Source organism: Agelaius tricolor, unplaced genomic scaffold (assembly GCF_023055355.1).
Source record: "Agelaius tricolor isolate 1412-34295 unplaced genomic scaffold, bAgeTri1.0.p SCAF_36, whole genome shotgun sequence".
Lineage (NCBI taxonomy): Eukaryota > Metazoa > Chordata > Aves > Passeriformes > Icteridae > Agelaius > Agelaius tricolor.
The window spans coordinates 6,548,630-6,571,993 of NW_027269296.1; the positions used below are offsets into that span (position 1 = coordinate 6,548,630).

Below are 23,364 nucleotides of genomic sequence, written 5' to 3' on the forward strand. Positions count from 1 at the left end.
CTGGGAAGACAGGAGGGTCCTGGTGGGTGAAATGGAAAACAAAGGAGCTCAGGCACAGAAGGCTCTGCAGATTCCTGCAGTGTTCCTCCTGAAAATCATCCCCTCATTTCCCCTGGTGTGAATCCCAGCTCCTGTGACCCTGAACACCCTGGCTGGCTGTAATTAAAGGCCCAGCAGTTGCCCATTGCTCCCGTGTGTGTCTCTGTTTATCACAGAGCAGCTTAGTGGGAAACCAATTCCCCGCCTGCCTCAGAGGCGTCCTCAGCAGGGAAAGGAAAGGGGCTGTTTCCATCTCAGCCCTTCTGCACCCACCCTGCCCATCCCAGCCTGGCCTTGTGCCTGTCCCCATTCTCACCTGGGGGCTTCAGACCCGGGGGAGGCAGCAGAGCTGAGCAAAGGCCCTGGAGGCTCCGTTCCTGCCCCTCCTTGCAGCACAGGCTGGGGAAGGGACCCCAATCCCCAAGGCTGGGATGGGCCTGATTGCAGCTGGGGGCTGAGGGGAAGGGTCCTGTGTGCCCTAAATCCCACCCCAGAGCACCCAGGATGCCAAAGGCCCCACAGAGAAGGGGTTTGTCAACCCCAAACCCATCACCCCAAAATTGTCCCTGGTGCCACGGCTGCATTTCCCTGTCTGGCCCAATGCTTTGGAGAGCACTGCTGGGTTTAGCTGCTTTTCCAAATGCAGTCCCAATGATTAATTATTATTAATTGCTCTAATGTAGGTTATCCACGACTAGCAGGGCTTGGGAGCAGCAGGATTCCTGCTGGCTGCACCCACAGCTAAGCTGGTATTGTCCCAGATACAGTCACATGAGAGGGTTTGTTCTCCCAGGCATCCCTGGCAGGCTGCTCCAGGTCCTGCTCCCCCAGCCCTACAACCCCCACGGGGGCAGGAATGGGGCCCTGAGCCCTCATGAACCATACCTGAGGTTTTGGGAGCCCTCATGAATCACACCAGGGGAAAGATGCCTGGGGGATGCTGAGGGATGCAGGAGAAGAAGCAAAGGGGGAAAAAAAAAGAGTTTTCTTGGGTACAGGGATGCTCCCAGCTGGCCTGGCTGCAGGCAGCCCCCTGTCCTGTAGGAGCATTGGGGGGTAGGATGGTGGGGATGGACAGAGAGCAGAGATCTCTGCAGCCAGGGCTGGAACTTGGGGTTTATTGCAAAGGGCCTGGGTGCAGGGCCCTGCTGGGAGCTGCCAGCCACAGCTCAGAGCAGGCCTGAGAGAAGAGAGGGGGAGAGAGGGTGAGAGGGGAAGAGAGCAAAAGCATAAGAGAGTAAAAGGGGCAAGAGAGCAAGGTTCCTGCTACAATATTATAAATTTTCTTCTGTGCTGAATATTCTGATTCTCACTAACCAATCTCATACAAGATACAAATCCTACAGCATTTCCATACAGCCTATGAGAATCATTCCATTACCACACTGGGTTACATTTTAAACCCTACAAACTCCTCTTTGGGCCCCTTCTGCCAAGCTGGCAGGGTCTGCTCTGAGCCTTGGGCCTGTCTGCAAGCAGAGGGGATTGTTTGATCAAAAGGGGATCACCTTCAGCTGGCCATGCCATTGTTTTCCAGTTGTTCAGGAACTGAGGGATCTCAAAGCTTGCTTTCATTTCAATCTCACTTAGAGTTTCCATATTCTCAAAATCTTTTGCCGGACAATCATATTTGTAAGGCTTTCCTGTTTCATCTTCCCCAACACTGCCCCTGAGCTCTGGTGCCATCCCACATTTCCCTGTGTGCGGGGTGAGGTGAGACTGGGCCCGTCACGGCGCTGTCACCTGTGACACTGCTGTCACACGGCTGGCACAGCGCTGCTCCTGCCCGGCCTGGGGTGGCCCTCATTGCCCGGATCTCATCCCAGGAAAGGGACATGGACATGGGGACATGGACACGGGGGAACTGGGGGTTTGTTGCACACATCTTTTATGAAAAATCCTTTCCTTAGGATTTTTCCTCCTGAGAAGCTGAGAGGCCTCAGGAACAAAATGTAACCAATGGTTATCTGCTGCTGTGGAATGCAACAGGGGCATCTGGGATTGGGCTCATGTGGTTGTTTCTAATTAATGGCCAATCACAGTCAGCTGGCTCGGACAGAGAGTCCGAGACAGAGCCTTTGTTATCATTCCTTTGTATTCTATTCTTAGCCAGCCTTCTGATGAAATCCTTTCTTCTATTCTTTTAGTATAGTTTTAATATAATATATATCATAAAATAATAAATCAGCCTTCTGAAACATGGAGTCAGATCCTTGTCTCTTCCCTCCGAGCCCTCTGTGAGCACGGTCGCAGGGGCTGACGCTGGCGCTGGTGGCAGCAGGGTGGCCTCTGGCGGGGGACACCGCTGGGCCCCTCTCCCTGCCGGTGGCCGTGCCCGGTGTCCGGCAGAGCCTCACTCCGGCACTGCCATCTGGTGGCACCATCAGAGGGACCAGGGGACAGTGGCGGGGGCGGGACCGGTCCCTCCAGGGTGCATGGAAGGATTCCTGCTCCTGGCGTGCCAGCCGGCTCATGTGCCTGCAAGGACAGCAGGAGCGAGGGGACAAACACCTGCCCGGCCCCCGTGTCCTCCCGAGGGGACAGGGCCTGAAGGACATTCCCGCTGCGGATGTCACCGGGCTCTGACACCCGGCCAGGAGGAGAAGGAGCTGCCAGACCCCCTGAGCCGTGCCGGGGCTGTGTCAGAGCCAGCCCCGTGTGTCCCGGGGCGCTGCCAGACCCGTGCCCGGGGCAGGATGTGCCCGCCCAGCGCCTCCGGAAAGGAGAAACCTGAGAGCAGCTGAGATCAGAGCGCAGTTTTCGGGTGCTGACCTCTCCTGTTGCAGGGCTGTGTCCTGCCAGCAGATTCTGGGAGCCCACAGAGGCTCAGATAATCCTTCATTGGTTTGTGCTAACTGCTGATCAGGGGCCAAACCCCGGAGTTTTACCTCTGGAGCAAGAAGTATGACACCCTCCTCTTCCTCAAGGACAGAGGGGACATGTGGCCCCAGCCCTGTGCCCCCGAGTCTGCTGCTGTCACACACTCATGGACTTTCTCCTCTGTCTAAATTTAGGCTCTGGATGTGGGCTGGCACCTCCCGGTTTATCCCAGCCCTGAATTATGCACGGCAGAGCACTCACTGCCCCGGGAGGGCAGCCAGGCTCTGGCTGGGCAGGAAGAGCAGGAAAAACCTGCTCAGTGCCACCCTGAGCCCCCTGCCCCGGGTCTGGCCCTGCAGGGGACTGGGTCCAGGCTGCTGGGGTGGTGGGAATGCTGGAGCTGGAATCTGTGCTGTCAAATCCAGCAAGAAGGGCTCCTGCAGGAGGAAAAGCCAAGATGAGGTAAAACACAGATCCATTGCTCTGTGAGCTGGGGTGTGGCATTCACATTCTCTGGAAAAATCCCTTCACCCAGGGTTTGTCCTGGGAAGCTGAGAAGCCTCAGAGAAAAGGAAAACAATTCTTCTCTCATTTGCTTCTCCTGTGTTTGCTCATGTGGAATGTGTTTGGAGATTGTTTACCCACAGGTGATTGTTCCATTGGATTCTGCTGGGAGTTGTTTTCACTCTTTGGCCAATCAGGGCCAAGGTGTGTCAGGACTCTGGAAAGAGTCACGAGTTTTTCATTGTTATCTTTTCAGCCTTCTGTAAGTATCCCTTCTGTATTCTTTAATACAGTTTAGTATTCTTTAATATAATATCGTATTATAAAATAATAAATATAAATAATAAATTAAAAATTAAAATATAAATTAAGTTAAATAGTATAATATAAATATTAAATAATATAAATTAAATATTAAATAATATAAATTAAAATTATAAGTTATAGTATTATAAAGTAATAAATTAGCCTTCTGAGAAGATGGAGTCTGATTCATCATTCCTGCCTTCATCAGGGCATTCTCTGTGGATCCCATAGTGAGGAATGGCTGAGGCAGAGAAAAGGAATTCTGCCTTTGCCCCTTGCCAGCCTCATCCTCAGGTTCCAGAGAACCCAGAGATCCCACTGGAAAGGCTGCACCAGGGCAGACAGATCCTCCATGGGAGAGGGTTCAGACCAGGGCATGCTGCAGCAAACTGAAACCATTTCAGTCCTGCTGGGACACCCTGAGGGGTGAGGGAGGGACTGGTGGCATTGTGAGCTGCTCTCAACAACCTTTCACTGCTCCTGGGGATGGAAAGAAGAGTCTGGAAGGCTGCAGGAAACCAAATGTCGCTTCCAGAAGGGCAGGGAGGAGCCAGGGAGCTGTGGATACATCAACCTCTCCTCAGTCCCTAGGAAGGTGGTGGAGCTAATCCTGGGAAGCATTTCCAGGCATTAAGGATGACAGATCAGGGGAAGCCAAGCTCAGCCAACCTGACAAACTCCTCCCGTGGCTGGGTAGAGCAGTGGGTGTTTCTATACATTGGTGAGATCCCCCAAAACCCTCTCCAGACCCATCAGCCCCAGCTTCCCAGCATTTCCTCACACATGAGATACTCCAGACCCTTTCCATGGGATACTCCTGACCCTTAATTACCTTCATGGCCCTTTGCTGGAGTCTCTCCTGCTCACCCACATCTCTCTTGTTCTGGAGAGCCCAGAACTGGACACAGCACTCTGGGGTGGCCTCACCAGTGCTGCCCACAGGATCCCCTCCCTCGGCCTGACCAGCCCAGGACACTTCTGACCTTCTGCAGCAGGGACTGGCTGCTGCCCTGTGCTGCCCCCAGGGCCTTTCCTGGAGCTCTTTTCCAGCTGAGTGCCCACCACCACATATTGGAGTCTGGGATTGTTTTCCCCAGGGCCAAAATTTTGTCACTTTGTCCTTTCACCTTGTTGAACTTCCTGAGGCTCCAGTCAGCCTCCCAGTGCCTGAAGGGGCTCCAGGAGAGCTGCAGAGGGACTGGGGCCAAGGATGGAGGGCCAGGAGGCAGGGAATGGCTGCCAGTGGCAGAGGGCAGGGCTGGATGGGATCTTGGCAATTGGGAATTGTTCCCTGGCAGGGTGGGCAGGGGCTGGGCTGGAATTGCCAGAGCAGCTGGGGCTGCCCCTGGAGCCCTGGCAGTGCCCAAGGCCAGGCTGGACATTGGGGCTGGCAGCACCTGGCACAGTGGGAGGAGTCCCTGCCATGGCAGGGGTGGCACTGGATGGGATTTATGGTCCCTTCCTACCCAAACCCTTCTGGAATTCCATGACCCCTTCCCGCGGGCTGTTTCCAGCCCAGACAGGTCTCCTGGCCATCCCCCCAGCCCTGGCCATGTCCCCATGGTGCGGGTGGGGTCCCCTCGGCGGTACCCGGGGACGGAGGGGCTATGGAGGACGATGAAAGGGCGAGAGGGGCTGTGGAGCGGAGGGTGGGGTGAGGATGCAGCAGCCATGGAGGGGCTCCCCTGCGGGCGGGAGAGGGCCCGAACCCCCCCGCTCTCCCTCCGCTGCCGTAGGGGCCGCCCCGGGGGAGGCGCAGCGGGCGCGGCCGCCCCGAGCTCCCGGTCCGGGCGGAGCCAGCGCGGCGGCGGCGGCGGAGGGGACCGGGAGCGGGACCGGGAGCGGCGGCAGCACCACCACCATGGGGGCCTGTCTCGGGGTCTGCTCCCTGCTCAGCTGCGTGAGTGCCCGCCCGGAGCGGGGGGAGCGCTGAGCACTGGCGGTGCCGCAGCGGCGGGCGCGGCCCAGGGCGGGCGAGGAGCGTCCAGGGACACCCCGGGGGCTGAGGGACACCCCGAGGGGCTGAGGGACACCCCGAGGGCTGAGGGACACCCCGGGGATGTGCCCCGCCACACCCGGGAGTGGAGGGGTCCAAGGGATGCCGGGAGGGTGATGCAGGGTACCCATGGGGGATGCACCCCTGTGTACTCAGGGGATATGGGGGATCCCCGGCAGGAGCCACCCCTGGGTATGGGGGGACCCCCGGGGGATGCTCCCTGCCCTGTGTAACCGGGGGGATGCAGGGGACCCCCGGGGGATGCTCCCCTGTGTACCAGGTGGATGTGGGGCACACCCGGGGTTACACCCCTGGATGTGGGGGGGTTTAGGGGGTGCATCCCTCGGTGCCTGGGGAGGTGTGGGGGATTCTCAGGGCAGGGGGTCCCACTGCAGCCGGGGTATCCGTGGGAGACACAGAGAACTCACTCCAGAAAGCTCTGGCGCCCACGGTGAGGGGAATGGGGTGGGAATGGGGTGGGTGGTGCACCCCAGGGCACCTGGGGGAGGTGGGAAGCCAGAGCAGCCATGTCCTGCTGGCCCTGGAGGAGTGGGGGTGTCCTGGCCCCACCATGCAATGAGAGCCTGGGGATCCTGCCTGGCTCCTCTGCTGAGCCCCAAAGTGGGGATGGAGGAAGAGAAGGAGCTGGGACAGGGGTGCAGGGGGCTGTGTGTGGGGTGCCATGGCCCAGGACAGGCTCAGGGTGTGTGATTCAGGGTGCCATGGCCCAGGGCAGGAGCACAGTGTGTGATTCGGGGTGCCATGGCCCAGGGCAGGTGATTTGGGGTGCCATGGCCCAGGGCAGGCACAGGCTGTGTGATTTGGGGTGCCATGGCCCAGGGCAGGAGCACAGTGTGTGATTTGGGGTGCCATGGCCCAGGGCAGGAGCACAGTGTGTGATTTGGGGTGCCATGGCCCAGGACAGGAGCACAGTGTGTGATTTGGGGTGCCATGGCCCAGGACAGGATCACAGTGTGTGATTTGGGGTGCCATGGCCCAGGGCAGGCTCAGGGTGTGTGATTTGGGGTGCCATGGCCCAGGACAGGAGCACAGTGTGTGATTTGGGGTGCCATGGCCCAGGGCAGGCTCAGGGTGTGTGATTTGGGGTGCCATGGCCCAGGACAGGCACAGGCTGTGTGATTTGGGGTGCCATGGCCCAGGGCAGGCTCTGGTGAGTGTTCGGGGTGCTGTGCCCTGTGACGTGGAGTGTGTGCTTGGGGTGACGCAGGCACCTGCCCACAGCAGCACTTCCTGCCCTGGCACTGACTCACCTGTGGGCACAGAGCCAGGGCAGGGCTGTGGAACAGCCTGGGAGCTGCTGGCCTGGAAACCTGGGAATGGGACCTGTTTTGTAACTTGCCCTCTGAGTGCTGGAGGTTTAACGAACAGGATGTTTGGAAATGAGGGGTGGGGTGGTCTGCAAGGCCCCCCCTCTGTAACACATTCCTGTGCTTCTCCTTATGGAGAATTGGGGAAGCAGGGAGTTACCCCAGTGCAGGCCTGTGGAGGTTCCTGTATGAATTCTGGATTTATTTCCCCCCCAAAAACTGTTGTGGCTCAGACTGTGGTAACAGTAGAGTCATTGTATAGGTTTAATTTTCCTGTTCCTTCCTGTGGAAGTCGTTGATGCAGGGGCTGGTTTTGTACAGGTTTGAGCTGAAGAACAACACTGAAAAAAACCCCAAACTGAATGAAACATTCCCCCTAGTTTGTGTAATTATTAAAAATAATTACTTTTAAGAAGCTTTTGCTTAATTCTGTTGTTCCTTCCAGTGGGCCTGGTTGGTGGGGCTGTTCTAGCACCGGTCTGAAGAGCCAAAACACTGAAAAAAACCCAAACCAAACTGAACAACCCCCTTAGTCTTTTTTTTTTTTTTTTTGTTATTTTTAACAAGAACATCCTGACTAACTCCTTCTGCTCTGCCTGCATCCCTTGAGTCACAGCACCACGAGATTGCCAAGCCTTCCTTCAGTGCTTTCCCATACAAGCTGCTCCTGAGTGAAACCTTGAATCACAAAAGGAGAATTTCTCTGTCCCTGCTTCCTGTGGTCCTCCAGGCTTTGCCCATGGCTGCCATGAGCAGGGTGGTCATTCTGAGCTGCTTTTCTGGGTGACAGGCTTGGGGTTACCAGCAGAAGGCTGCTCCAGCCAGAGCAAAGCCTGGAGGACAGCCAGAGTGGGACACCTGGGGACACTCAACCTGGTGGCACCAATCCAAGGCCACCTGCCAGGCAGGAAGGCCACCAGCTCCCCAGGCTGTGGGGATGGGTGGGATGGTGCTGATTACCCAGGGGATGGGGTGGGATGGCGCTGATTACCCTGGGGATGGGGTGGGATGGCGCTGATTAACCTGCTGCTTGTTAATTTGGCAGCAGACAAACACTGGCTGCTCAGCATCGCTTTGGGTTGACTCACTCTGGGTGTACCTGGGACTGCTGGGGTGAAGGCAGCTGGAGGTGGGGTGGTGTAGATGGGATGGTGTACCTGGGGTGGTGTAGTTGGGTTGTGGTGGGGATGGTGTAACTGGGATGGTGTAGTTGGGTTGTAGTGGGGATGGTGTAACTGGGATGGTGTAACTGGGATGGTGTAGCTGGGCTGTAGTGTAATTAGGGTGGTGTACTTGGGTTGTAGTGGGTGGTATAGTTGGGGTGATGTTATTGGGGTGGTGTAACTGGGGTGGTGTAGTTGGGTCGTGGTGGGGTGGTGTAGCTGGGGGATGTAACTGGGGTGATGCAGGGGTGGTGTAACTGGGATGGTGTAGTTGGGGTGATATTGGGGTGGTGTAGTTGGGTTGTGATGGGGTGGTGTAATTGGGATGGTGTAGTTGGGTTGGTGTTGTTGGGGTGGTGCTGTGGGTCAGTGCTGTTGGGGTGATGTTGGCTGGGTGTTTTTGGGTTGCAGTTGTTGGGGTGATGTTGGGCTGGTGTAGTTTGGTTGGTGTGCTTGGGCTGCTGTTGTTGGGGGTGATGTAACTGGGGTGGTGTAGTTGGCTTGGTGGTGTAGGGGTGTTGTTGGGTGGGTGTTTTTGGGTTGGTACTGGGGTGACATAGTGGGGCTGGTGTTCTTGGGTTGGTGGTGTTGGGGTGAGGGTGTGGGGTGATAGAGTTGGGCTGATGTTGGCTGGGGGTTTTTGGGTTGATGTTGGGTTGGTGGAGTTTGTTTTTGTTGGGCTGGTGTTGGTGTAGTTGGGCTGTTGTTGGGGTGGTGTAGTTGGGTTGGTGGTGTGGCTGGGTGGTTTGGGGTGACGTTGGGTGGGTGTGTTTGAGTTGGTGTAGCTGGGTTGGTGTTGGGTTGGAGTTGGGCTGTTGTTGCAATGATGTAACTGGGGTGGTGTAGTGTGGTTGGTGGTGTGGGTCAGCATTGTTGGGGTGATGTTGGGTGGGTGTTTTTGAGTTGCAGTTGTTGGGGGTGATGTTGTTGGGCTGGTGTAGGTTGGTTGGTGTAGTTGGGCTGCTGTTGTTGGGGTGGTGGTGTTGGGGTGGTGTTGGGTGGGTGTTTTTGGGTTGATGTTGGGCTGGTGGAGTTTGTGGGATGTGTTGGGCTGTTGTTGGGGTGCTGTAGTTGGGTTGGTGGTGTGGCTGGGTGGTTTGGGGTGATATTGGGTGGGTATGTTGGAGTTGGTATTGCTGGGGTGGTGTAGCTGGGTTGGTGTTGGGCTGGAGTTGTTGGGCTGATGTTGGGCTGGTGTAGTCGGGCTGTTGTTGGGAGGATGTCACTGGGGTGGTGTAGTGGGGCTGGTAGTGTGGGTCAGTGTTGTTGGGCTGATGTTGGGTGGTGTTTTTGGGTTGCTGTTGTTGGTTGTTGTTTGGTCAGTTGTGTTGGGCTGGTGTTGGTGTAGTTGGGCTGTGGTTGGGGCGGTGTTGGGCAGGTGTAGTTGGGTTGCTGTAGTTGATCTGATGTTGGTGTGGTTGGGCTGTTGTGGTGGTGGAGTTGGATGATGTAATTGTGCTGGTGGTGTAGGTTGGTGTTATTAGTGTGATGTTAGGTGGGTGGTTTGGATTGGTGTTGAGGTGGTGTTGTTGGGCTGGTGGGTTTAGGGTGATGTTGCTGGATGATATTTTTGGGATGGTGGTGTTGGATTGGTGTAGTTTGATCAGTTGTGTTGGGCTGGTGTTGGTGTAGTTGGGCTGGTAGAGTTTGGGTGCTGTTGGGGTGAAATTGTTGGGGTGCTGTTTTTGGGGTGCTGTTGCTGGGTGCTGTTGCTGTATGGGTGTATTTGGGGGCACAGTTTTTGGGGTGCTGTTGCTGTCTGGGTGTATTTGTGGTGCTGTTTCTGTATGGGTGTATTTGGGGTGCAGTTTTTGTGGTGCTGTTTCTGTATGGGTGTATTTGGGGTGCAGTTTTTGGGGTGCTGTTGCTGTCTGGGTGTATTTGGGGTGCTGTTTGTAGGTGCTGTTGCTGTCTGGGTGTATTTGTGGTGCTGTTGCTGTGTGGGTGTATTTGGGGTGCAGTTTTTGGGGTGCTGTTGCTGTATGGGTGTATTTGGGGCGCAGTTTTTGTGGTGCTGTTGCTGTGTGGGTGTATTTGGGTGCAGTTTTTGGGGTGCTGTTGCTGTATGGGTGTATTTGGGGCGCTGTTGCTGTGTGGGTGTATTTGGGGTGCAGTTTTTGGGGCGCTGTTGCTGTGTGGGTGTATTTGGGGTGCAGTTTTTGGGGTGCTGTTGCTGTGTGGGTGTATTTGGGGCTCAGTTTTTGGGGTGCTGTTTCTGTATGGGTGTATTTGGGGCGCAGTTTTTGGGGTGCTGTTGCTGTATGGGTGTATTTGTGGTGCTGTTTCTGTATGGGTGTATTTGGGGCGCAGTTTTTGGGGTGCTGTTGCTGTATGGGTGTATTTGTGGTGCTGTTGCTGTATGGGTGTATTTGTGGTGCTGTTGCTGTGTGGGTGTATTTGGGGTGCAGTTTTTGTGGTGCTGTTGCTGTGTGGGTGTATTTGTGGTGCTGTTGCTGTATGGGTGTATTTGGGGCCCATGTGTCACGTCCCTTGTCCCCATGCTCTCTCCATGCTGTCCTGCCCTGGGCAGGAGGGATGACAGCAGCCCTGACATGCCAGCCCCACTGAGGTGAGCTGCACTCAAGGAGGAAGTCACGGTGAAACCGGAGAGTTTAATCATCCACCAGCAGCTGAAAACCAACACTTCCTCATTAACCCCCGCTCTCCTGCTGCTGCAGCCACTTCCCTCGCTGGCTTTTTCCATCCTGCTCTTTGTCCCTTCACCGTGTTCACATTTTGGGGCAGCTTTAAAAATCTTTGGAAGAAGAATCGGAGTGCCCAGCACTGCTGGGAGTGTGTTCATTGCTGCTAACCATTGTTTTTAAAAGAAAAAGACTGGAATCAGGAGTGCCCGGGCAGCTGGAGGGGTCAGTGTGGGGCACAAAGGGTTCCTCAGCTTCACTGCAAAGGAGCTTTGAGGGAGTGATCCTGAAAGGAATCCACAGGATTCCCGTGTGACAGAGCAGAGCAGTGGGATGGAGATGCTGTATCCTGTTACCTCAGCGGCTGCAAGACCTGTGAAACCTGAAACACAACCAGGGAGTTTGGCTATGTGAGAGTCATCCTGCAAAACAAACATCCAGGGATGCTGCAGGCTCCCAAAAACCTTGTGATTGTTGGAGAGAATCCAGAGGAGCCCACAGAGCTGCTGCAGGGCTGGAGCCCCTCTGGAGCCAGGCTGGGAGAGCTGGGGGTGCTCCCCTGGAGAGGAGAAGGCTCCAGAGAGAGCTCAGAGCCCTTGCAGGGCCTGCAGGGGCTCCAGGAGAGCTGCAGAGGGACTGGGGCCAAGGATGGAGGGCCAGGAGGCAGGGAATGGCTGCCAGTGGCAGAGGGCAGGGCTGGATGGGATCTTGGGAATTGGGAATTGTTCCCTGGCAGGGTGGGCAGGGGCTGGGCTGGAATTGCCAGAGCAGCTGTGGCTGCCCCTGGAGCCCTGGCAGTGCCCAAGGCCAGGCTGGACATTGGGGCTGGCAGCACCTGGCACAGTGGGAGGTGGCCCTGGGCTGCAATGAGCTGGCATTGAAGATCCCTTCCCACCCAAACCACTCTGGCATTCCCATTCCTCAATCCAGGATGGAAACCAGCACCAAAAACCATTGCAGCAAATGGAGAAAGGAAAGGAAAGAATGATTTCCTGGGTGGTTCCAGGTGCCCCCAGTGCCATTTGCCACAGGGGTTTGTAGCCTGGCAAGGCCTGGTTGGAGAGGTTTGGGCTCTGCCAGGGTGCCCAGAGCAGCTGTGGCTGCCCCTGGAGCCCTGGCAGTGCCCAAGGCCAGGCTGGACAATGGGGCTGGCAGCACCTGGCACAGTGGGAGGTGGCCCTGCCATGGCAGGGGTGGGATGGGATGGTCTGAACCCCCAAATCCACACCTTCCTAAGCAGCACCAAACCTCCTGATTTTCCATCCAGATCTGCTGATTTTGGGACTGGTGCTTTTTGTTTCAGTTGGCACTGAATGAGGAGGAGCTGGGGGTGTGGATGGAGCACTCAGGGGCTTTGCTGCATCAGATGATGCAGTAATTCTGCATTTCAAGGGATTTTTGTTGTTGCTCTGCATTTCTTTTTTAATTTGAAGGGAAATACAGTAACGCTGGTGCATTTTAATGCACTCTGGTGCACGTGGTGCATTTAATGAGGCTGAAATGAAGCAGTCTCTAATTGAAAGCCATTTTCCCATGCTTCCAAGTTGAAAACATGATGTGATGCCTCTGAGCAGCTCCTGGAGGGGCAGGATGAGAGTTCCCATGGGTCTCACACCCACCTCAGCTCCTGTGGGTACCATCAACTCAACACAGATGTTCGTGGGGCTGGGATGTGGGGCTGGCATGGGATAAGAGGAATAAGTCAGGAAGGAGTGGATTTTTCACAAATAATGGTGTGCTTATGCTTAAAAAATATTGAAAGCCACCTTTGGTGATTTGGGGGCATCAAAGTGGTCACTTGTGCTGAGGGAGCCACACACAGCAGCTCCACACCTGGTTTTGTTTTTTTTGCCATGTCCTTTTTTTATGCTGATTCCAACAATGAGAAATGTAGATTTGAGTCAATACCGAGCCATCTTTAATTAACACCAAGAGCAGGCCCTGATTTGGAAGCACGTGGCCATAATAAACACACAACTCGTGCACATCCCTCAACAGAGGAGAGAGCAGAGCCCTTCCCCTGCCTGCTGTGCTGAAGTCCAGGAGAGGAGGAGCTGTTCCAAGGTTTATCCTGCACTGTCCCTGCACAGCAAACTCCCACCAATGTTTTGGTATCAGTGAGTTTGGGTTTCCTCAGCCAGGATTTCCCTGCTCTGGCACAGCCATGGGAGTCTCTGGAATGGGGTGCACCTGGCAGCACTGCCTGTGCTGGATTTGGGATGCCAGGGGACTCTTGGGGATGCTGTGCCTCAGTTTCCCCACCTGTCAAGTGGCCTTTGCAGAGGGGAAGGATGGCAGGATGAGTTGCTTCCCCCATGGTGCTGATATCAATATCACCCATCCTGGATTTGACGGAAAGGGCAGCCTGAAATTGTCTTGGAAACCTCATTTTTGTACAAAAAGGAGGCTCCTGCAGGGCAGGGCTTGCTTCGACCAGGTCCTTGCATGGAGCAAAAACCATGGGAGTATCTCCAGACTCTGGATGTCATTTTCTATTGGCTGTTCCTGCAGCTCTTTTGGTTTTCAGCAACATTTTGGGGAATTTGGTGCCATTTCCATGAGGTCCTGTGTGCTGTGGGTTGTGGTGTGAGTAGCTCCAGGCAGCAGTGTGGATTCCTAGGCTGATCTCCTTAAGGATCAAACTGGGCACGTATTTTGGGGCAAGTTTCTCTTCTTCTTCTCATCACTGCTCTCCTTGCAGGTGTCGTGTCTCTGTGGCTCTGCCCCCTGCCTGCTCTGTGGCTGCTGCCCCTCGGCCAAGAACTCCACCATCTCCCGCCTCCTCTTCACCTTATTCCTCTTCCTCGGCACCCTCGTGTCCATCATCATGATAATCCCGGGCGTGGAGAAGGAGTTACACAAGGTAAAGAACTCCTGGAGGTCGCTGGGAAGAAACGACCCAGCTTGTGGTGGGGACTTGGGGCTGAACCAAAAAGGTGAATTTTTGGGTCATGATGTGCTTTTGTTCCTCTTTTTTTCTGAGCATCTCACTGGGAGCAGGCATTATCAGCCCTGATTTTCCATGGAGAGGAAAACGCAGTGGGATCATTTAATGCAATTTTTAGTTTTCCCAGATGTCTCCCAGGAAAGTTTCCTACATCCCGTTTTTGGGGTTCAGCTGATGACTTGGGGGATGCACGTTGGGGTTCAACTTTTTTTTTTGGGGGGTTCAGCTGATGACTTGGGGTTCCACTGATGCACGTTGTGGAGGAGGGACTTCAGGAGGAGGAGCAGAGCTCTGCCAGCTGAGTTGGGCTGCAGGGACGAGCTGGTTCATGCCTGCTTTCCAGTGACCGGCTGGGTGGCTTTATCTGTGTCACCTCAGGCAAGTGGCATTGGAGCAGTCATGGTCTGGCCCATCCTTGGTGGCACCAGGGCTCGTGGTGGGTGTGGAATCACAGAATGGTTTGGGTTGAAAGGAACTCAAAGCCCTTCCACCCCCTGCCATGGACAGGGACACCTTCCACTGTCCCAGGCTGCTCCAAGCCCTGTCCTAGCATAGATATTTTTGCCCCTGATGAAGGGAGAAATGACGAGGAGGACTCCATCTTATCAGAAGGCTAATTAATTATTTTACTATATTATTCTATACTATATTACATCTATATTATATTACATCTAAACTGAATCTGCCAAGCACTCAACTCTGCACACAACTGCCCAAAATGTCATGACTGTCAGCTGACAGTCCCCACACACACCCCTGGATCCAATGGCTCAGTGAATCACAACACTCACAGCAGAATCCAATCACCAATTCCCTTCAGGTTAACAATCTTCCACAATGCATTCTGCTTGTGAACAACACAGGAGCAGTCAGTGAGATAAGAATTGTTTTCCCTTTCTCTGAGGTTCAGAGAATGTGAAACCCAGAAATATCTTTGGGAAGAATTGTGCTTTGCTTTTCTCTGTGAGGAGAAATGTGGCTACACTGTCCAACCTGGCCTGGGACACTTCCAGAGGTCCAGGGGCAGCCACAGCTGAGGCTGCTTCACAGTGGAGAAGCTGATCTTTAATCCAACCAGTAGATCTCCAATCCAGACCTTCCCACAACACCACTTCCCACAGGATGTGCTGAGGTGATGCTCACGCTCCCATCCCTGTTTCAGCTCCCCGGTTTCTGTGAAGGCAGCGGCTCGGTGCTGGGGGTCCAGACCAAGGTGGACTGCAGCAGCTTCCTGGGCCACAAGGCCGTGTATCGCATGGGCTTCGCCATGGCCGCCTTCTTCTGCCTCTTTGCCGTGCTCATGGTGTGCGTGCGCAGCAGCAAGGACCCGCGGGCCGCCCTGCAGAACGGGTGAGTGCGGGAGGACACCAAAGGATAGCGCTTGTATCTGAGTATTGTCTTGGTTTGGAGAGACAGGTGTCTGCTCAGGAAGGCAGGAGCCTCCCCTGAAATGGAGAAAATGCAAACCCTACCCACCCCTCTGAATTGCTGTAAATTTGAAATTAAGAGGCTCTCAGGCAAAAAAAATATATATGGGAGCAGGAATTAACAGTTCTTTAATAGGGAAGAAAATAAAAAAAAGATAAAATGAACAATGCAGTGAACTAAAGCAACAGTGGCAGAGTCAGAACCCAGCCTGACACCCTGTGGGTCAGGCTGGTGGCAGCAGAACCATTGGAATTGTGGCTCAGCCCTCCTGCAGTGCCAGGGCTGGTTCTGCTGGAGCAGGGATCCTGGAGAAAGGTGCAGTCTCTGCCTCTGCAGATCCAGGGCGAGAGGCAGCTGCTGTTCCTCTGGGCAATGCAGTGCAGAAGCCGTGCTGGTGTTCCAGAATCTCCAGATTCTATCCGGGTAGGAATGCTTGGCTCCTCCCTCTGGGCTCCCATCTGCCAATGGGATGCTGTAGTTCTTATCAGCCATGCAGGGACATTCCATAGCTGTTATCAGCAGGTGTCCCCTCCCGAGGGAGGAGTGGGTGTGGTTACTCAGAGAGAGAGATAAGGCAAACTGCCCACTTGACAAAAGATAATCTGCCATACAGATGGTAATGGAAAACATCCTGCATTGCAATCTGGAACAAGTATAAAATCTCAGTCTCCTTACTTTCAAAGGATAATAGGAATCCAATGGTTTTTGGAGCCACTCATCTTGGTGCAAATCCAAGTGAAAGTAATGGACCTCTCACTAGTCCTAAACACATTCATACTCCTAACCCTAGCAAGCCTCTCCACCCCCATCCTATTTCCACTTCTATCCAACAGCCTGGGAAGGGGACAGGCAGGACCCCCATCCCTGTCCCTGCCATGTGCACACTGTGCCTCCTCTCTCCTCCCACAGCTTCTGGTTCTTCAAGTTCCTGATACTGGTGGGGATCACAGTGGGCGCCTTCTACATCCCCGACGGTGCCTTCACCTCAGGTGAGGAGCTGCCCGTGCCCTCCTGGGCACTGACGCTGGCTGGGGGCTCTGTACAAATCACAAACGGGACTGGGCTGCTGTGAATGTGCCTTGAGCTGTTTTATTTTCCAGCATCAGTCTCATTACATGATTATGACAATGGGAAGATGCCAGCAGCTCACATCTCAGGCAGCAGACCAAGAATTTAATGTTACAACTCACTTTATAAGTTTTTTGACCAATCACACAAAACAAAAGCACATTGACAATAGTTCTATCCAACCACTATAAGCACAGGTACCTTTGGTTAAAGCAATGCTTGCTTATTTTGAATACAATACCTGCTTGTAAGCCTTAAAGCACAATGCACAGAGCTCCATTATTAAGCTTCAACATTGCTAATAACTTGCTAGATAAACTTTTCTGTAGCTTAGAGAGTTATTCTAGACGAGCATTAGTACACAGACCATTGTTCTATTTGTCCTTGCTTTTCTACAGTTTAAATAATTTTCTGCTGACCTATCTCATGGCTGCTGCTTAGCTCTAATCACAGTTCTGCTGTCTCTGAGGCCTGTCTTTTGCAGCTTTCCCAAAACCCTGTAATTTTGTGGATTCCCACAATTCCCCCTCCCTGTTCACCTAAAAAGAAACTTTCATAATCGTGTCGTTTATTACTTGCGTTTCATAGCTTTACTATAACATTTCTGCTTTTTACCTGCTTAAAGCCTTTTCTTGCTTGCACTAAGCATTGCTATATTACAACACAAGCAATTTAATGCTGTGAAAGTCTAGTCAGTTGAAAGGGCATAAATTACACCTGACAATAGTTACAACTCATTGTTCGAAAAAGTCTTGTCGATTCTAAGGTCTTAATTCAAAACCTTCTTCCATGGTTTTTCTCCTCCCCTCAAGTCTGGTTTTACTTCGGTGTGGTCGGCTCCTTCCTGTTCATCCTCATCCAGCTGGTGCTGCTCATCGACCTGGCGCACTCCTGGAGCCAGCGCTGGCTGCACAACGCGGAGCAGGGCAGTGCCAAGGGCTGGTATGCAGGTGGGTCTGCTGGGCACCCGTGCCCTGGGGCTCAGATCATCCCAGGGCCGGGCTGGGGGCTCTGCTCTGTGCCCGTGTTCGCAGGGATCTTAGGATGAGGGAAGAGACGAGGATCTGACTCCATGTTTCAGAAGGCTGATTTATTATTTTATGATATATGTTATATTAAAACTATACTGAAAGAATAGAAGAAAAGATTTCATCAGAAGGCTGGCTAAGAAAAGAAAACGAAAGAAACAATGATAACAAAGGTTTGTGGCTCGGACTCTCTGTCTCAGCCAGCTGTGCTGTGATTGGCCATTAATTAGAAACAACCACATGAGCCCAATCCCAGATGCACCTGTTGCATTCCACAGCAGCAGATAACCATTGGTTACATGTTGTTCCTGAGGCCTCTCAGCTTCTCAGGAGGAAAAATCCTAAGGAAAGGATTTTCCATAAAAGATGTCTGTGACACTGCTCCAGCCTCTTTGGTGTCCTCCCCCAGCCCTCTGCACCGTCACCTTCATCTTCTACGCCGCCTCCATCGCGGCCATTGTGCTGCTCTACGTCTACTACACCAAGCCCGAGGGCTGCACGGAGGGCAAGGCCTTCATCAGCATCAACCTCATCCTCTGCCTCATCGTCTCTGTCGTGTCCATCCTTCCCAAGATCCAGGTGAGGCTGTTGGGGAGCACTGGGTCACCCTGGGGTACAGGAGCACTCAGGGCTGTGTCACTCCAGGGTACAGGAGCACCCCACAGCTGGGACTGTGTCACCTCGAGGTACAGGAGCACCCAGGGCTGTGTCACTCCAGGGTACAGGAGCACCCGGGGCTGTGTCACTCCAGGGTACAGGAGCACCCGGGGCTGTGTCACCCTGGGGTACAGGAGCACCCAGGGCTGTGTCACTCCAGGGTACAGGAGCACCCAGGGCTGTGTCACCCAGGGTACAGGAGCACCCGGGGCTGTGTCACCCAGGGTACAGGAGCACCTGGGGCTGTGTCACTCCAGGATACAGGAGCACCAACGGGGCTGGGGCTGTGTCACCCTGGGGTACAGGAGCAGCTGGGGCTGTGTCACCCCGGGGTACAGGAGCACCCCACAGCTGGGACTGTGTCACCCAGGGTACAGGAGCACCAAGGGGGCTGGGGCTGTGTCACCCTGGGGTACAGGAGCAGCTGGGGCTGTGTCACCCCGGGGTACAGGAGCACCCCACAGCTGGGACTGTGTCACCCAGGGTACAGGAGCACCAAGGGGGCTGGGGCTGTGTCACCCTGGGGTACAGGAGCAGCTGAGGCTGTGTCACCCTGGGGTACAGGAGCCCCCCCAGCACCCACTGTTGTGTTTGCAGGAGGCTCAGCCACACTCGGGGCTGCTGCAGGCATCCCTCATCACCCTCTACACCATCTACATCACCTGGGCCGCCCTGGCCAACGTGCCGAGTAAGCCAGACCTGCCTGGGCTTTGGGGAGGGATGGCTGGGGCAGGAGCACTCACTGCAGTGGGCTCTGTCCCTCTGTGTCCCCCCAGGCCAGCGCTGTAACCCCACGCTGCTGCTGAGGAACAGCACTGGCTCAGCCACGGCCACCGAGCCCCTGACAACCTGGTGGGATGCCCCGAGCATCGTGGGGCTGGTGATCTTCATCCTCTGCACCCTCTTCATCAGGTGAGTGCTTGGTTTGTGTCCCTGGGGACTGCCCTGTCCCCTGGGCGCGTGCAGCTGCAGGGCCACAGCCTGCAGGACAGATGGCCAAGGGCTGGGCAGGGCTGGCAGGGCCACAGGCACCCCAGCCTTTGTGCCCTGGGCTCGGGCAGCGCCTCTGGAGGCCCCACAGGAGGAACTTTCCTGGCAGGGGCTGCACTTTGCTTCTCCCTTGGCCTCCCTGGGGAGGCTGGCAGGGGCTGCAGGTTTATGGCTTTTGTCCTTGCTGCCCCTCACATCCCCCTGGCCCACAAACGGCCCCAGCCCCGAGCCAGAGCCATGGGAGGGGCCTCTGGAGGAGAGGTCACACCTTGGCCTGGGGGTTTTGTCACCAAAGGCTCTTTGTCCAGCCATCCCTGTCCCAAGGGACACAGGCCTGACCACAGTCACAGTTTTAGGGTTTCTCCAGAGCCCCAAAGGGCTCTGCCTGTCGTGGGGATGGCCCCAAGGACAGAACCCCTGCCATGGGGTGGCCTTATCAGAGCAGATCACTGGATGCCACCCCTCAACCTGCAGGCAGAGCTTTGCCTGTCCAGCCCAGGACACCTCTCACCCTCTGCAGCAGGGACTCGCTGCTGTCTCGTGTTCCCTGGAGCCCAGCAGCACCCCCAGGGCCTTTCCTGGAGCTCTTTTCCAGCTGAGTGCCCTCCATTCCACACTGGAGCCTGGGGCTGTTCTACCCAGGGGCAAAACCTCGCCCTTCATTCTCTTTGTTGATCTGGAGGTTCCAGTCAGCCTTCAGTGCCCAAAGGGGTCCTGAGCGAGCTGGAGAGAGGCTTTTGTGATGGTGTTCACAGGGGCTCTTGGATGAGGAAAGAGACAAGGATCTGACTCCATGTTTCAGAAGGCTGATTTATTATTTTATGATATATATTATATTAAAACTATACTGAAAGAATAGAAGAAAGGATTTCATCAGAAGGCTAGTTAAGGATAGAATAGAAAAGAATGATAACAAAGGTTTGTGGCTCAGACAGAGAGTCCAAGCCAGCTGACTGTGACTGGCCATTAATTAGAAACAACCACATGAGCCCAATCCCAGATGCACCTGTTGCATTCCACAGCAGCAGATAACCATTGGTTACATTTTGTTCCTGAAGCCTCTCAGCTTCTCAGGAGGAAAAATCCTAAGGAAAGGATTTTTTATAAAAGATGTCTGCGACAGGCTTTGGACCAGGGTGACAGAGATTTTGGGGTTCCCCACAACCTGCCTACCCCAAACTGCCCTGCCTGTACCCAAGGGGGCTCCAGGAGAGCTGCAGAGCTGGCTAAGGGCCACAGGCAGAGTTTTTAGGGTTTCCCCACAGCCTCCACCGCCCAAACTGCCCCGGGCACAGCGGCCCCGCCATGGGGGCAGTGGTGCTGACCCCGCTGTGCCCGCAGCCTGCGCTGCTCGGACCACCCGCAGGTGAACAAACTGATGCTGACGGAGGAGAGCGGGGCCGGGGCCGGGCCGGGCGCGGCGGAGGAGGGCGGAGCGCACCGCGCCTACGACAACGAGCAGGACGGAGTCTCCTACAACTACAGCTTCTTCCACCTCTGCCTCCTCCTCGCCGCCCTCTACATCATGATGACCCTCACCAACTGGTACAGGTGAGAGCTGCCGCGGGCACCCGGGGCTGTCCCTGTTCCTGCAGGTCCCCTCCTCGCGGGGTGCCGTGTGCTGGGCACTGCTGAGATGTGTGAGGCTGCTGGACGTGCTCCCTTAGCGGCATTAATTATTATTAGGGTTGTGCCTGGGCCTGCCAGCGTCCTCTGCTGCAGCCCGGGATCCCTTGGGAGGAGGGGGAGCAGGGACCGAGGCCGCAGTGCTGGGGTCACACCCTGGGGTAGCAGCAGCTGTGGGGTCACACCCAGGGGTGGCCAGAGAAGCGGGGTCACTTGGGGTGGCTGCAGTGGTGGGGTCACACCTGGGCTGGCTGCAGCATTGGGGTCACACCCGGGGTGGCCACAGCAGTGGGGTCACACCCTGGGATGGCTCCAGTGTTGGGGTCACACCCTGGGATGGCTCCAGTGTTGGGGTCACACCCTGGGGTGGCAGCGGCCACGGGGCACCCCGGTGTTCCCTGGGGGCACCCGTCCCTCTGGAGCACCGTCAGGGTGTCACAGCAGCGGGTGCCACCCTCCTGTGGCTGTTTCAGGCCGGACGAGAGGCTGCAGGCGCTGAGCAGCCCCTGGACGGCCGTGTGGGTGAAGATCTGCTCCAGCTGGGCCGGGCTCCTGCTCTACCTCTGGACCTTGGTGGCTCCACTGCTGCTGCCGGACCGGGACTTCAGCTGAGGTGGCCCTGGCCGTGCTGCTGCCGTGGTGGCTCTGTCCCTCGAGGCTGGGGACAGCCCCAGCTCTGCCTCAGCCTCCGCTCTGCACGCTGGAGCTGCTGTGCTGGGTTGTGCCTTCTTGCAGCTCTTTAGTTTTAATTTGAAAAGGATGAAGTGCCAAGCAGAGAAAATTAAGGGCTGAGAGATACCTGAGGGTGGTTTTAAAGCTCTCATCATCTCCGTGTTTGTGTAGTGCCTTGGGCAGTGCCTCCAGACCCTCTCTGCCCTGCAGACACCACTGCCTTGCCTTGGGAGGGTTTGGTTCTCCCCAGCTGCCGGTGCCCCGTCAGGGATGGGTCCCTGTTGGTGCCTTTTGGGGTCTCTGGGGTCTGGTGGGGTCCCAGGACCCAGGCCCTGGCCGCTGTTGTGTCCCCAAAGAGCCTGGAGGGAAACAAACCCCGGGGACTCGTGGCTGGGGGCAGAGGTCCTGCTGTGCCAGCCTCGGTGGTGGCCCCAGCTGCCTGGGGCTGTCCCAGCAGCAGCACAGCTCAGTGTCACAGCTCCCTGTCCCCTGTGGGGCACAGCTCAGTGTCACAGCTCCCTGTCACAGCTCCCTGTCCCCTGTGGAGCACAGCTCAGTGTCACAGCTCCCTGTGGGGCACAGCTCAGTGTCACAGCTCAGTGTCACAGCTCCCTGTCCCTTGTGGGGCACAGCTCAGTGTCACAGCTCCCTGTCCCTTGTGGGGCACAGCTCAGTGTCACAGCTCCCTGTCTCCTGTGGGGCACAGCTCAGTGTCACAGCTCCCTGTCCTCTCTGGAGCACAGCTCAGTGTCACAGCTCCCTGTGGGGCACAGCTCAGTGTCACAGCTCCCTGTCCTCTGCAGGGCACAGCTCAGTGTCACAGCTCAGTGTCACAGCTCCCTGTCCTCTGCAGGGCACAGCTCAGTGTCACAGCTCCCTGAGCTCTCTGGGGCACAGCTCCCTGTCACAGCTCCCTGTCCCCTGTGGGACACAGCTCAGTGTCACAGCTCCCTGTCACAGCTCAGTGTCACAGCTCCCTGTCACAGCTCAGTGTCACAGCTCCTGTCCCCTGTGGGACACAGCTCAGTGTCACAGCTCCCTGTCACAGCTCAGTGTCACAGCTCCCTGTCCCCTGTGGAGCACAGCTCAGTGTCACAACTCCCTGAGCTCTCTGGGGCACAGCTCAGTGTCACAGCTCCCTGTCCCCTGTGGGGCACAGCTCAGGGTCCCACAGGCCTGGCCCCAGCTCTTTGCCTCGTTAGTCAAGTCTCATTTGGAATAAACACGGTTTATTTGGGTTTGGCTGTTTGGAGTCTTTCCTGGTGGGTGGGTGCCTGGAAGGAGGAGGGAGTGGGATGTTTTAAACTGACCCAATGGCAGGGTGGGGGCACAGCTGGCAGGGCTGGCATCGCTTTGGGAGCCCTGGACCCCACTGCCAGCCTGTGACACCCCGAGAGCCGTGGTGGTGGTGAGCAAAGGGGGTGCACAAGGTGGGGTGCAGACCATGCCCGGGGATGGGCACAGGGGATGGGGAGAGCTCCGTGCGGGGCACTCACAGTGCTGGGGCTGGCCCTGGCAGGAGGTGCGGGCACTGGTGCAGGTGGGGGCTGCCCTCGGAGCCGCGGGGCCGGGCAGTGCCCGCTGCCCACCGTGCAGCCCGTCCTGGGGCGCCCCAATCTCATTCCCACTCCCAGTCCCATTCCCAGTCCCATTCCCGTTCCCATTCCCGCTCCCAGTCCCAGTCCCATTCCCATTCCCGTTCCCATTCCCACTCCCAGTCCCGTTCCCAGTCCCATTCCCAGTCCCATTCCCGTTCCCATTCCCGTTCCCATTCCCGCTCCCATTCCCACTCCCAGTCCCGTTCCCATTCCCGCTCCCACTCCCATTCCCGTTCCCGTTCCCATTCCCGTTCCCATTCCCACTCCCAGTCCCGTTCCCAGTCCCATTCCCGCTCCCGCTCCCATTCCCGTTCCCGTTCCCATTCCCATTCCCGTGCGGGGCGGCTCCAGCCGCGCGATGGCGCTGCGAGCCCGCGGAGCGACAGCGGCACCGAGCGGCACCCAGGGACCCCATCCTGCTCCCCGCGACTCCATCCTACAACCAGGGACCCCATCCTGCTCCCTGCGATTCCATCCTACAACCAGGGACCCCATCCTGCTCCCTGCGACTCCATCCTACAACCAGGGACCCCATCCTGCTCCCTGCGACTC

General features: G+C 56.0%; 2 protein-coding genes across 6 annotated transcripts in view; one reads left to right on the plus strand and one right to left on the minus strand.

Moving 5' to 3' along the window:
* The window catches only part of LOC139603090 (period circadian protein-like), a 14,781-nt gene extending 9,249 nt beyond the window's left edge, over nt 1-5,532 (minus strand). The window contains exon 1 of the mRNA XM_071453537.1: nt 5,379-5,532. Within this exon, the coding sequence (XP_071309638.1) occupies nt 5,379-5,532 (154 nt within the window). The remainder of the gene's footprint in view (nt 1-5,378) is intronic.
* On the plus strand, nt 5,420-22,452 carry SERINC2 (serine incorporator 2). Of its 5 annotated transcripts, none has more exons than XM_071453104.1 (11): nt 5,420-5,569; nt 13,500-13,661; nt 14,908-15,095; nt 16,083-16,162; nt 17,054-17,191; nt 17,679-17,915; nt 17,956-18,107; nt 18,464-18,614; nt 18,703-18,838; nt 20,258-20,467; nt 21,016-22,452. In XM_071453104.1, the coding sequence occupies exons 1-11, from the start codon at nt 5,531-5,533 to the stop codon at nt 21,152-21,154; spliced, it is 1,632 nt and encodes a 543-aa protein (XP_071309205.1). In that variant the 5' UTR covers nt 5,420-5,530; the 3' UTR covers nt 21,155-22,452. The 5 variants fall into 5 exon arrangements, with proteins under 5 accessions (XP_071309205.1, XP_071309206.1, XP_071309207.1 ...); XM_071453105.1 differs by having other exon boundaries at nt 17,679-17,882; XM_071453106.1 differs by lacking the exon at nt 17,956-18,107 and having other exon boundaries at nt 17,679-17,848; nt 18,524-18,614.
* The last annotated feature ends 912 nt before the right edge of the window (nt 22,453-23,364 follow it).

Bases quoted from the DNA above. Each gene is read 5' to 3' on its own strand.
- SERINC2 (XM_071453104.1), top strand. From the start codon at position 5,531: ATGGGGGCCTGTCTCGGGGTCTGCTCCCTGCTCAGCTGC. The intron at 17,192-17,678 runs GTGGGTCTGCTG...GTCCTCCCCCAG, and splicing joins TGCCAAGGGCTGGTATGCAG to CCCTCTGCACCGTCACCTTC. The intron at 18,839-20,257 runs GTGAGTGCTTGG...CTGTGCCCGCAG, and splicing joins CTCTGCACCCTCTTCATCAG to CCTGCGCTGCTCGGACCACC.